This window comes from Vipera ursinii (assembly GCF_947247035.1).
Source record: "Vipera ursinii genome assembly, chromosome: Z".
NCBI lineage: Eukaryota > Metazoa > Chordata > Lepidosauria > Squamata > Viperidae > Vipera > Vipera ursinii.
This window is the reverse complement of record NC_139517.1, coordinates 118,661,179-118,676,223: the sequence shown is the minus strand read 5'-3', so window position 1 is coordinate 118,676,223 and position 15,045 is coordinate 118,661,179. Positions and strand designations below refer to the sequence as shown.

Genomic DNA, 15,045 nt, shown 5'->3' with positions numbered 1-15,045 from the left:
TAGATTTTTAAAAAATAAAAAAAAATAATTAAAAAAATAACCTAAAACATTTGAAATATATATGTTATACATGATTTACATTTTCATGGAAGAAAAAAGAATAGTGGCAGCATTAAAAAGCAGAAAAATGTCATGGAAAAAAATCATGATATTAACATTAAATCAATTTAATAAGCATATTTAAAAATAATTAGAATAAGTCTTTAGGCTCAAAGGAAGAAACTATTTTATAAATTTTTAAAAAATGACAAAATAATTTGAAGGAACACCTACCAACTGTAAAGCATTTTAGCAGAGTTTCAATCCATGTTGTGAATAAATGTATTTAAGCCCCATTTTTAGGGCTGTTATGACACTGAACTGCATTTTTTTTTAAAAAAAGTTAAATATTCCCTTCTTGTTAGGAAGTTCTTAAGTATCGTGATGATACTTTCTAGGAATGTCTAAAAAGAAAGGGGCTGTGAACATCTCTCTCTGTGTGTGTGGGTGTGTGTGTGGGTGTGTTTGTGTGTGTGTATACATACTCTTTATGATGATACTTGAGAGAGAGAGAGATTATAGACATTCATGAATAAGCCAAGAATGTTAGATTCAAAAATACATTCCCAAATTGGGTTCTACTTCCCCAGAGACTGGCTCATCCGCAAGGATATACAGTAATATTTTTAAAGTACCCAGAAATACTTATAAATAAATCCAACCATAGGTAAACCAGCCCTAGAACGTTTAACCAACATTCAGGGGGGAAAATGTGCCACCTTTAGGTAAACCAATTGTGCAAATTTAAACATACAAAAATATCAAAGGATGGCGTTATGGAAGGAGAGCCTTACAGCAGCCTGTGCTCTTCTTTCACTGTGTTTCCTCCCTTGGGAGTTTAAGGCAATCTGAAGAGCACTGCACCACACCCGGATTCCAATTATAAAAGGAAAAATGCTGAGAGCCCTCAGTGGAGGTGGGCAGGTCTGTTGGGGAGGTGGGTTGTGTTGTGTAGGAGACCAGAAAGGAAATTTTTGCAGCTGAACAGCTGTTACCTCAATAAGCAATTGATGGTAATGCAAGAGCAGGCTTGGCCTTCACAAAAGCAGCAATAGAACAGCTGAAATAAGCCAGGCCCCATCTCACCACTCCACTAGAACAGCAACCCAAAAGCTGATAAAGTACCTTTCCTTTCCTGTGAAACTGTAAAATCAATGATTCAACAGTAGCTGGCAACAAAAAAAGCCAATCTGAAGGTCGCTAAATGATGGATAAAAAACTGATGTTCACGGAAGTAGCAAAGACTGTTTAAGAGTAAAATATACACAGATATACACATAACTGTTGGTAAATATATAGGCTAATACCACGTAGACTTAGGAATAAGTATTAAGGTAGAAGGGACGCGGTGGCTCAGTGGGTTAGGATGCTGAGCTTGTCGATCAGAAGTTTGGCGGGTTGAATCCCGAGTGCCGCGTAGCAGAGTGAGCGTCTGTTACTCGTCCCAGCTTCTGCCAACCTAGCAGTTCGAAAGCACGTAAAAATGCAAGTAGAAAAATAGGGACCGCTACGGTGGGAAGGTAACAGCGTTCCATGCGCCTTTGGCGTCTAGTTATGCTGGCCACATGACCACGGAGACGTCCTCGGACAAACGCTGGTTCTTCAGCTTTGAAACGGAGATGAGCACCGGCCCCTAGAGTCGGAAATGACTAGCACGCATGTGCGGGGGAACCTTTACCTTTTTTACCTTTATTAAGGTAGAAGTTAAGTCAGTTTGTTAAATTTTATATAATAAAAGCCTTCTTCAGGAAAACGGTAGATAAAAACAGGCCATTGTGATGCTGGTCTGTATCAATTCACACAAAAAAACCAAACATGCTTTTCTAAGAATGGCACAATTTTAATGATATTAATAATATGAAGTTGGCTAATCTGCAGATGGACTTATCTGCAAGTATACATGGTGGTATTAAGAAGACATCCAGAATTGGTCTCCCTTGACTCAAATAACATGTGTAGGAATGAAGGGAGATCCACTTGAGGATTTAAAGGCACTGGTATGGAAGCCTGCTTGGCACAAAAAGAAAGCCAGAGTTAGACTTAAAAAGTGGTTTTTTTTAATCTATAACGAAAGAAAAGAACCTAAAATTTTACTTAATCGTTTAAGGGGAGACTTTAAAAGATATTAATTGATTTAATATCTAGGATTTAGATTTACAAGGGAAATGAAAATTAGTTATTAGAATATAGTCTTTAATTATAATACAGAAGTTGGATTGGGACGAGAAATAGAATATATTTGTGAAATATATTTATGAAATAAAATAAGAATGTATTTAACTAAGCAATATGTGTATTTTAGATATGACAACTGCTATGTAATGAAATAGGGGAAATTTGGGTTCCCCTAAAGCTAAAGATTATGGACCTTAAAGGCTAAATTGGAGCACTATAATTGAAATTAGATAAAATTTAAAAACAGGACATGATAAGTATAAATAAAAATATATTGATAAATGTTTTAACTGATTGTGTTATAATTAGCAATGTATTAACTTGATTGTGATATAGTAATTAAGGGAAATCAAGAGGAAATTTTTGATGATGTAACCTGAGATATGTACAAAAGATTTTGTTATTGGACTACTGATTACCCAATCACCATGTTGCTTCCTAAATATCTGGATGTAAAATTGGAAAATTAATAAAACTTGCTTTTAAAAAAAAAGAAGACATCCAGAATGACTCCTCACTGGAATATAAAAATGAGAGGAGCACAATTAGACTTGCAAGATTGTGTTATTAATATCTCAGTATATATCTTTCTGTTCTGGTCTTCCTATAAAGCATCTTGCTATAGCCACCTTATTGCAAAACCAAAACAGGTGCATTTACAAATAGATTTCCCTTTCTAAACAGTGTTAATACAAATTGAGCACCTACTTAAGAAGCTCCACTCTATAGCTGATTCCATGATTCACTTGAAGCTATAAATCCATTTCCCTCAGAACATAAATTTCACAAATGAAAACACACATGTGCCCTCAGAAAATCACACTGGCCTACAGAGTCAGAATCCCTTCCAAAAACTCAGCACCTATGGCAGTGGCTCTCTTGCAGAAGTCATCTTTTCAACTTTATTTTCCTGTATTTTTTTTCAGTCTTTTCAAAAACTCAAATGTCTATCTTCCTGAAGAGTATTTGCTGAGGGAAGACTGAGCCCCACAGACTATGGAAGGAAACAGTGCAATCGTCTATTGCAAGTATATTCCTAAAAAGAGAAATATTATTTCCAAGAAAAATATATACTTCTATGCTTTCTCTAAATAACATTCGGACAGCTAACTTTGTATGAATCTAACCTAGAGGATTTAGATGTTTAGGAAAGTTTTGATTTCCAGAATTGTAATTGAAAGTGAAATAAATTATTATTATTACTTGTTGAAATACATAAAATATATTTTATGCTGCGTGTCCCCTCTGGCAAAAAAAAAAGTTCATCTGATGGGATGTAAGAGATGAGCCTTTTCTATAGTGGCATCCACCTCCAGAATATTATTCCTCTGGAAGTGTGGTTAACATCCATGGCTTTCTGGAAAACACTTTTTGTTTTCCACCAAGCCTGGGAATCTCCTGGAAATAGGAAGCCCATGTGTTGGCTGTATTATTGGTAAAACAAGTAGTTCCTGTTACAAGCATAGCTGACTCAGGAATTCTGGAAGTTGAAGTCCATGAGTCATAAAAGAGGCTGAAATTATAAGGGCACTGAAAAAGTGACTCACAACCAGTCCTCACATTTACAACTATCACAGTATCCCCACAATTACATAATCAAAATTGTGGCACCAAGCAGCTGACATTTGTGACAGTTGCACCACTCCAGGGTCACGTAATTGACACCTCCAATCTTCCCAGCTAGCCTTCCAATAAAATCAGTGGGGGAAGCCAAATTCACTTAATAATCACATGATTCATTTAAGCAATGCACTTAACAACCATGGTTAAAAAAAGATAGTAAAATCAAGTGTGGCTTACTTAATAAACAACTTCCTTAGAGAGAGAAGTTCTGGCCCCCAACTGTGATCATAAGTTGAGGATTACCTGTATTTTATTTATTTATTTTATTGGATTTATATACCACCCTTTCCCGAAGGACTCAGGGCTGTTTACAGGGTATTTAAAACAAGGAATACAAAAGTTAAAAACAATTTAAAAAATTACATCAATCCCTGAAAAAAATAAAAACCCCAATTAAAATTAAAATTAAAATTAAAATTCTCAGCCTGGGCCAGAGAGCTCAAAGAGCCAGGTCTTCAGGTCCCGGCGAAATTAATGGAGGTCAGGGGCAGTCCTAAGCTCCGCAGGCAGCTGGTTCCAGAGGGCAGGCGCACCCACTGAGAAGGCCCTCCCCCTGGGTGTTATCCACCGGCAATCTTTTACCGGCGGCACCCTGAGAAGACCCTCCCTGTGGGAGTGCACTGGACAAAGGGAATGTGATGCTGGCAGCAGGTGTTCCCTCAGATATCCCGGACCCAAGCCATTTAGGGCTTTATAGGTCATCACCAGCACCTTGAATCTAACCCGGAGGGCAACCGGGAGCCAATGAAGCTCGCGGAGTAGAGGTGTTACATGGGAGTATCGGGAAAACCCCATCACGACTTGCACGGCCACATTCTGCACCAGCTGAAGCCTCCGAGTGGTCTTCAAGGGCAGCCCCATGTAGAGAGCGTTGCAGTAGTCTAAACGGGAGGTCACAAGCGCATGAGTGACTGTGCGTAGGGCATCTTGGTCCAGGTAGGGCCGCAACTGGCGCACCAGGCGAACCTGGGCAAAAGCCCCCCTGGTCACGGCTCCTATATGATCTTCAAAATTGAGCCGTGAATCGCCCAAGTTGCAAGCCCTATCAACGGGGGGTAACACCTCACCCCCCCCATCGTTAATAGTTTGGAATAGTTTGGTTAGCCCGAGATGCCGATACGCACAGCCACTCAGTCTTGGCCGGATTGAGACGAAGCCTGTTTCTCCCTATCCAGACCTGGACCGCCTCCAGGTAACAGGACATCACGGCGAGGGCATCGCTGGGTTGGTTCGGGGTGGAAAGAAAAAGTTGAGTATCATCAGCGTATTTTCCCTCTGTAATCTTATTCTTATCCGTGTTTTCTGTTTTAATTGATTTAGAACTATATTTTAATTGTAGATCTCATTGCGCAATACCCGGAATCAACAACCCACAATTTGTGTGAGATGGGCAACCATATAGATTTGCATGAAGATATACCTGGTTGAATCTTCAGGATCTTCAGAGGAGAATGTTTCCAGATGCCACTCATTTGTCTTAGGGAGATTAGAAAGTTCACGAGCAATAATGTGCTGTGTATAATCATCACGCCATGTAAAGCCTGCAAAATAAAGTTGCAAAAATACTGATCCAGAAAGTTTTGGCAGACAAAAAGCAGAAGAAAAAAACACACTAATCTTGTACTCCCTAAGCAATTAGCACAATGCATTCAATATTGGTATGCTTTCTTAAAAAATCAATTTCCTACTTGTTTTAGAAGAATAGCGACAGGAATCGCTTGCTCCTGCAAATTATTGGGCTAACTGTACTGAAATACTGATGTTTTTAAAATGTTCCCTTCTAAAAAAAAGACAATGGGTGTTATGATGAGATTTAAAAAGATTATATTTAAAGGAATTTTAGTATTTCTTGGTCACAGAGGAACTATAAAGCTGCTTTATTGTCTAATGTGGTTACTTTTCTTTAGTTACAGAAAAGAACTGAATAACTCAGTAACTGAGCTGGAATAAATTTCAAAGCTGAATAGTGAGATATAATGAAAAGTTATGTCTCAGAACTGTATCTCATTAGCTTCAAAATATATTCCAAAATATATCACCATTTTATATGATGTTGTTGGAACAAGCTAATCATATCCAGGCCTGGATTACACTGATCCACTGAAAACTATAACCATAAGCAGCAGAGTCGTTTGTCTAGGGATCAATATGTATTTTCTTTACCTTACCTAACTGTTTTAAACAAGGGCAAAGTGTCATTGTGAAAGTAAATTCAATGCAGTTATGTATTAATTACATCCCTTACTAATCTCATGGTAATTACACTTAGAATAATGATGAGCCCAAGAATAATTACTAGTTTGTAAATGTTATGATTAACATTTTTAGTTCATATAGGATTACCACCTGGAATTATCTATAACGATTTTATATGTCTATATCATATTATTACCAATATTGATATTCAACTTTCTGATCCTTCTTGTGCAATAAAATATTAATCACTGATATTGCAACTGCAGTGTTAATACTTTTTGGTCAATTAACTTGAAGAGCAGTTCTATATTTCATAACAATTATTGATGTATTGGCACTAATCAGTTTTAACAGTACCTGAAAAAGAAAATTCAATTCCATAGGATTTATTTCCATTTGATACTATATAACCTGTGAAACAATAAGTCTAAAACTAACACACAGTAATATGGCAACAGAGTAATGAACTTTGACAATTTTATATATGCTTATTAACTGTAAATCCAAACAATATTATAACAAATGATGTTTAATTTTAGAATTTCAATGGAAAACAAATACAAATTTAAAAAATGTCATTTTCACTTTTATTTTGCATTGCAGGCATGAGTTTACATTAAATATTTAGCCTAAGCTGAAACAGTGAAACAAAGACAAAAGGACAATGAGTTGTGAAACAATCTATTTAGATAGATAACTATATTTTAGACATTCCTAAATTAGTATCGAAAGAAAACAATATGTCTTATACAACTTTCTTGGGTTTCTCAGTGATATTATTTTAAACAATATTCAGAATCATTTAATTTGGCAAATATAACATCATTTTCATTTCCAATAGCTCCTTGTCTTTGTAGGTAATTTGTCAATAATTTAAAAATGGTGGTTAATTGCCTCCCAGGGTTCTTGTTTTTATTTCAATATGCACCCTTCCTAGAAAAAAAAGGCAAAAGTATGGGAAGAGTAGATGAAAGGAAGAATTCTGGAAAGTAAGTAAAAAAGTATGAAAGAGAATTATTTTTTATGTTTGTTATGTGGAGCTTATTTCATCATTGGTCACACTCAGTATGCTAGTTATACTGGAAATGAGCAAGGCCCATCATATGTGGTATCTTGATTGTGTACTCTAGTGTGGCTTGACATTCCAAATGTGTTTGTAGGCCAGAAAAGGCGACAACCCCTCAACAATTGTGAAAAGGTTTAGAAAGATTTCTGAGAATAGAAAGAAACCAGCTTTGATCAAATATAATGCCAATCTACAGTTTAAAGATATACAAACTATCCCGACCCCTTCCTTTCCCTCATGAACTATTGAATTTTATTTTTACCTAGCTGTGCAAGTAGTCCTTGAGTTATGACAACCATAGAGCCCATAATTTTCATGACTAAACAAGATAGTTGCCAAGTGAATTTTGCCCCATTTTACGAACTTTCTTGATACAATTCTTAAGTGATTCACTGCAGATGTTACATTACTAACACGGTTGTTAAGGGAAACTGACTTTGCTTGTCAGAAGGTTGCAAAAGGTTGCAAAAGGTCACCTGAGCTTAGGATATGGCAATCGTCATAAATAAATTCCAGTTGCCAAGCATCCAAATTTGAGGATCACCATGGGAATCCTGCAATTAATCATAAGTGTGAAAAATGGTCATAAAGGCTTCCGGATGGCAAGGCGACGCTGGAGGCAGCCATTTCTTGGCTGTCAGCCTCGCAGCTCCGTAGAGCCGCCGAAAACAGTGCTGATCAGCTGTTCGGCGGCTCGGAAGCCCCCACCTCGGGAGAAGAGGAGGGGGTGAGCGTCCAGGTAGGGGTAGAGCTCTCCGGGGCTGCCAGAACTTATAGTTTTGGCGGCGGAAGGATTGAGCCCCCCCGAAGCCTGGGCATGCTCCGGACTGCGAGGCGCCTCTGCTCCGGGTTTTTTGGAGCAGAACAGGGCGTTCGCAACCATCCCTGCTAGCAAGGAAGAGCTTTTGAGAACGAGGACGCAGGCAGAGCGATGCAGGAGATCTTGGTGAAGATGATGCTTTGATCTTTAACTCAATGGACTTTGCTGAATCTGCATGTGAAAGTGCGTAGTTAACAATAGAGGGTGAAAATGGCGGCTATATCTTCTAAAGTTCCTGCCCTGAGGCAGCAGTCTTCGCTGAAAACTTCATTGTCCTCTGCATCTGAATCTGTATTAGCTTTTACAGCAAAAGATCTGCAGAGTCTGTTGCACGAGACTATGGAAAAGCAAATGCAGCAATTTGTTGAGATAATGGAGAAAAAGTTGGAGGAGAAGTTTACAGAGAAATTAAAAGAAATGAGAGCAGACATCACATCTGCAATAGAGGGCATGGTTAAAGGTATTGAGATTTTGGAGGACAGAGTGGAAGATCTTGCTCAAAATGATATTAGATTGGAAGCCAAAATGACAGAAACTGAAAATGTAATAGAGAAAATGGACTGTGACTTGATCTCGACACAGTATTTTCAGATGGAGCTTGCTTTGAGAATCAGAGGCCTTAAAGAAAACCCTAAGGAAAATTTGGAGAAAATGGTTTCTGAGGTTTTGGAAGGGGTGTTGGAGCAACCAGCAGATGAAATAATGGAAGATATAGATAAAGTCTTCTGTGTTAATTCGTGGATTGCAAGACAAAGGAAATTACCCAGAGATGTGGTGGTTTATTTCACAAAGAGAAAGATTAGAAATGAAGTTATCCAGGCCTCCTATAATATTGATTTTGTAATGGATGAGCAAAAAGTTTTGATTTTAAAAGAGATTCCTGCAAGAATTTTAAGAAAAAGGAAGGAATTTGCTTTTTTGACACAAGAATTGAGACGACGTGATATTAAGTTTAGATGGCAAATACCAGAGGGTATGGTGGTGACTTATGAAGGTACAAGGCATTGTCTTACCACGGTGGTTCAGGCACGTGATTTTTACAGTAATGTTTTAAAAGCAGTCCCCATATCGTCTTTGGAGTCTACAAAGAAAAAAGGTGACAGAGAGCTTCAACGTTCCAGAGAGAATTCACAAGATGTTGAAGGGTTAACGCAGACAGATGTGAAAGTTACAGGAGTGGGTCAAATTTTATCACCACGGGAGAAGGCCAGAAATTGGAAGAGGTGTGCTGCTTCTGGAAGAATGAAGCAAACCTGAGGATTTAGTTGCATAATTGCAAGAGATAATAATGTAATAAGGATGCTAGAAGGATTAAGTATGTGGGGATTCATTTTTCACCCTTATAAAATAATTATATAATATTTTGTGTTGCTTTAGTTTGAAGATGATTATGAAAACTTAATTGGGAAGATTTGTAGTAGTGTTTATTGATATTCTGTAGGTTATGCTTTGTTATTTGGATGGAAAGTTGTAAGCTTGGAAGGTAGTGTATGGTATTTTAAGTTGTATAATATATTAGGAGAAGGAAAGGTTGTTATAAATTGTTTTATGTGTGATTGAAATTAATTTGTAATACTTTTATGGGCAATATTGGAGTAGGTAATAGAATATAAGAATATAAGAATGATGTGATTATATATAATTTTTTTTAAGTGTGGAAGTAATCTATGGTATTTTAATTTGTATAATATATTAGGATAATATGAATTTAAGGTATTATTTTGTATCTGAATAATCATTGATATGATATATATATATATGTATGTTTGATTTACCTATATGAGTTAAAGTTTGATAGTTTGAATAGCTTAGGATTGTTTGCGTAAGTTAGATTATGATTGTATTTTTATACCCTGTATTTTGCTCTGGAAAGCCGGGAGGGGAAAGGGAGGGAGGGGTTGGGGAGGGTTGGGGAGGGGGAAGAGGGGGGGGAAGGGGTTGGGAGGGGTTTTTTCGTGTTTTTTTTCTTTTCTTTTGGTTTGCTAAAGATAAAATGTATTGTAAAACTTTTTAATAAAAAAGAAAAAAGAAAAATGGTCATAAAGTGCCAGAGTCACCTTGAAGCTGCCCAGTGTCACCTGAGGGTGAGATGGGTGGCAAACAAATTTAATAAATAAGTCACTTTTCAGTGCCTTTGTAATTATGAATGTTACTAAATTAATAAGCAGTGGTGGGATTCAAATATGTGAACAACAGGTACTCTGTGTCAATGCCACTTCTGGAAGTCCATTCTGGGCCTGGGCAACAAAAAAATTAGCTACCGGTTCTGCCAAAGTGGTGCGAACTGGCTGAATCCCACCACTGGTTGTAAGTCAAGGGCTACCTGTAGTTTTTTGTTTGATTTCTAATCAAGTTTGATTTTTATCTTTTGTTCCATCCCAGCATAGGTAGTATTACCCTTTACACCAAATGTCTATGGAGATTCTCAGTCATCCAGGTCATGGTTGTTCCAAAGAAGCTTTTTCATGCACCAACTGGACTTCTTGTTTCAATGACTAATTGTCTGCAAGGAGTATAAATCCTTCCATTCCCCACCATCCAGTAAGAGCTGAAGAAGCCTCTTGCATGAGAAGCGAAACGTCTTCAAAGAAAAACAAGAAGTCCAGTTGCCTCGTGAAAAAACTTATTTGGGACCTTTGCACCAAAAGAAAAACATCTGAAAATTCATTTTAATTGTTCTTTATTGTAATTTTAATTCCAATATTTTAACCATCCATCTATTTTACTAACTACACACAGAATTAAATATCAATGAAAAATAAGTATAAAATATTTCAAAAACCCTCTTTTATAGTTCCACTTCAAGATGTGTAGTGAGGGTAAGCAGATATTTGAGGGAGTGCTTCATTTTGACAAACCCTTCAAAACTACTTCTCAAAAGAGCACAAACACAGACATGCATAGTTTTAATAGCAAAGAATCCATGTTGCTTCACTTCACTCTATCCTTAGCCCCTTCCGACATTTACAAAACATCTCTCTTGTCCTCAAGAAGATAAATGCCTACATAGTACAAAGCATCATTCACAAAGATCTATGAGTAGCATTGAAAAACAATCCACTACATTCTTTAATTTGTTTGTTTTGAGGAGAAAGTTTCAACCCAGGATGCTCAATAAAATAGCTTCCACAGAAGCATTAACACCAAGTAAACACCTAGAATCAAAATTAAGTCTGATAAACAATGGCAATTTTACTTGGCAATTTCCCAACCCTTTGTCTCTACTATCATAGCTAATGTTTTCTACAACTCAATTACATCAATTTAACACATGAGGTTATACAGGACTGCAGTTTTTCCATGTCACTAATTTAGAAATGTTCTGTAAGACACACTACTAGCAATTATGAATCCCTGCTGGAGCTCTGCCTACAGTGTACATTTTCCAACTGAGAATTGCCACCAATGGGGAATGAAAAAACAAGCAGACCCATTAAGGAACCTAGTTAAGACAGTGGTTCTGAAAAGTCATTAATTGAAACAGAGTAATATAGAGAAGTACAAACTGAAATATTCTATGATTAAATAGCAATTATTGAAGGAATAACCAAGATATCTACAACTAAAGAGTTGTATGGAAACTTAGAAACTAAAAGTTTGATTACAACAGAATCGTACCAGGCTTCATAAGGCATGCCAAACAGCCTTTAAAAGTGAGTCTTACTGAAACAATTTCATGCTATTTAGGGTATACAGCAGATGCTGATTGTAATATAGTGGGTCCGACGCAAGGAAGAGACGCCAGCCAGAGTACGAGTTCAGCTCTTTATTGTGGGGGGGGTTCGTACTAGAGAACAAGGGCTACCTGGCCTCCTTATATACCTGGCCAGGTAGGCGGCTAGCCAATGGGGTTGGCCCTAGGTTCCCCGCCGAAACTGGATTTCCCGCCAAAACCGTCCAGGCCAACGCCCCCTGGTGGCTGCTGCTATGCAGACGCCTGCACCTGGATACACATAACACTGATAATAGCCATTTCCTTTTTTTCCTCAGTAGAATGTGTCATAGTTTAATGTCATAGCTTCCCCTTCTGTTGAAGAAAAAACTTCACTCCTTTTTTTAAAAGATAGTGAAAGAGAGAAATGATCAGTAGATGGACTTGAAGATGGAGCTTTTTAATTTTTGAGGGGGGGGGTTGGAGACAGAAGACATGTGGTACCCATTTTAGCTATTAAAATATGCCCTGTCTGAAAAACAAAAACCTCACAAGAAAAAACTAGCCTGATTTTTGGTAGTTTGCTTTCCTGGAATCCTCAAAATGTAAAATGCTGTCACAGGCAGGGGAAACAGGTTGTCAGCAAAGTGAGCTCAGATTTCGAAATGCAGAAGTATGTCTGCAAGGAGGGAAAAGGGCTGCTTTTCCCAGACCTGAATAGGGTCAACCTATTCTCCGAAGCACCAGAAGACAGGGCAGGAAGCAATGGAAGGAAAATAGTCAAGGAATCAGTGGAATGACTTGCCTCCAGAGGTTTTTGGTGCTCCGACACTGGAGATTTTTAAGAAGAGATAACAGAATAACAGAGTTGGACGGGACCTTGCACACCTTCTAATCTAGTCCAACCCCCTGCTCAGGCAGGAAACCCTATACCATTTCAGACAAATGGTTGTCCATTCTCTTCTTAAAACTTCCAGTGTTGGAGCATTCACTGCTTCTGGAGGCAGGTTGTTCCACTGGTTAATTGTTCTAACTGTCAGGAAGTTTCTCCTTACTTCTAGGTAGCTTCTCTCCTTGATTAGTTTCCATTCATTGCTTCTTGTCCTGCCTTCAGGCGCTTTGGAGAATAGCTTGACTCCCTCTTCTTTGGGGGCAGCCCCTGAGATATTGGAACACTGCTATCATGTCACCCCTAAGTCCTTCTCTTCATTAAACTAGACATACCCAATTCCTGCAATCATTTCATACATTTGTCTGAAATAGTATACAGTTATCTACTTGAGCAGGAGGTTGGACTAGACCAGTGCTTTTCAATCTTTTCACAGATTTTACCACTTTTAGGATATGGCAGTATTCGAGTACCACCAGTCACCTAGCAAGGTGTCAAAAACTTTATGACCAAAAAAAGGAAAAAAAGTGATAAAATATAGGTAGTCCTCGGCTTACAACAATTCGCTTAGTGACTGTTACAACAGCACTGAAAAAAAATTACTTATGACCATTTTTCACACTTATGACTGTTGCAGCATCCCCAGGGTCATTTGATTTACATTTGGATGCTTGGCAACTGATTCATATTTATGATGGTTGCAATGTTTCAGGGTCATGTGATCCCCTTTTGCAACCTTCTGACAGGCAAAGTCAATGGGGAAGCCAGATACACTTAACAACCGTGTTACTAAATTAACAACTGCAGCGATCCGTTTAACAAATGTGGCAAGAAAAGTCATAAAATGGGACAAAGGTCATTTAATAAATTTTTCACTTAGCAACATAGGTTTTGGGCTCAGTTGTGCTCATAGGCTGAGGACTATCTGTACACCCACTAACCACACTTTTAATGGGAAACTTCTGTCTGTTTCTCTTACATTAATCTTTCCATTGTTCTATCCCCTTCTCTCCCTCTGCTTATCTCACAGAAGCCTCTGCTCTTCTCCATCTCTTTTCTCCGTTGTCTTTTTTTTCTCTCCTTCTCCCCGCAAAACCTCCTCCTTTTATATTCTCTCCTCTCTCCCCCCTCCTCCTCCTTTTCTCTTCAGTGCAACTCCAGCTGACTCCTCTCCCCCAGCCTGCCTGCTACTCCCAAAGTGCCAATCAACTGGAGCCACACACCAATCCAGGATGCTCAGCAGAGCCCCGTAAACACCGAACCTCCAGCTGACTCTCCCACAGGCACTTGTACGGCACTGTCGCCGCTTCAGCTCATCCCCGACTACACTTTTACACTTTTTTTACAGTGCTTTTCAACCGTCATATGCGTACCACCTGCCAGGTGTCAAAGTACCACCAAAGTGGTATGCATACCATAGGTTGAAAAGCACTGGACTAGAAGACCATCAAGATCCCTTCGAACTTGGTTATTTCCAAATGCAGAGATTTCCTTGCATGGAATGGTCTGTTTTGCTGGTGAATTAAATGTTTCTTTGCAAAGCACTGGTCAGCCACTTCATTGCTAGGCTGCACGGGTGGCTGGATCAAAAAAGATGCCACTTATGGAATTCTCCCATGTGGCCCAGCAAGAGAGGACTGCTCTCCTTCCCTTCCCCCACCTCTGCAATGTAAGTGAGTGATTGTGAGGGGGGGAGGAAGCCCAAGTGGTTGTGGGGCCCCTAAGGAACGGGAAGCAGAGCACAGGGTATCTCAGGGGGTGTGGGAAGCCCTGGGACATGCAAGGAAAATGGTCTTGTGCCTTCATTAGGCCCTCCACATTCATTCCTGAGGCATCCCATGTGCATTTAATGATCTGCACATTCTTTTAGCAAATGCATTGGGGAGAGCATGGATGGGGGTTGTAAATAACATGGTTCATTGAACATTTATCCTGACTTCCAAAAGTAATGGCCAGGTTTCATTACTGTCCTTACTCAAGGATTATGCATACATGTTTCAAACACAATCTAGCATGTGAAAAAAGAACACTGTCATCCACATATAACAAGGAACAGTTTTTCCTTGCAATTAATGATGGACAACAGCCATTATTCTGAAGTAATGTAGTCTCCAGATCAATGAGATAGATATTAAATAACACCAGAATAAAACTTTGTGTCATTTCCTTATTCATTGTACTATCATCTGTAATTAAACTTTTTCTATTGCATCTAACTTACATTATACTATCTTGGTACACTGCTTGTATTAAATATGTGAGACAACTATTTAATTGCTTGTAACCTTCAGGGGGATGAAGAGACACTAAATTTTATTTATACTTGCTGAGTTAAAGGTGGGAAGTAACTTCTCTATATATATTTCTTTACTTTTTCTGTATTCTATTTTTACTTTTTTCTTTCATCTCTTTTTCTTTGCAGTTTTTATTCTTTCTGTTCTATTCTTTAAATTTAATTTATATTGAATTTTACTATTATAATAAAATTCTTAAAAAAATTATACACCTACTCACACATAGAAATAAAAAAACCCATCAATGTATAATAGCAGGAAACCACCAATCTATGGTAGATCATTAGAAGG

The 15,045-nt window shown here is 38.2% G+C and overlaps 1 protein-coding gene across 1 annotated transcript in view; it reads right to left on the bottom strand.

Moving 5' to 3' along the window:
- PTPRN2 (protein tyrosine phosphatase receptor type N2) overlaps positions 1-15,045 on the bottom strand; it is a gene marked incomplete at its 3' end in the record, with an annotated part of 756,267 nt that overhangs the window by 552,977 nt on the left and 188,245 nt on the right. Inside the window, exon 4 of the mRNA XM_083376709.1 lies at positions 5,258-5,378. Coding sequence (XP_083232835.1) covers positions 5,258-5,378 — 121 coding nt within the window. The remainder of the gene's footprint in view (positions 1-5,257; positions 5,379-15,045) is intronic.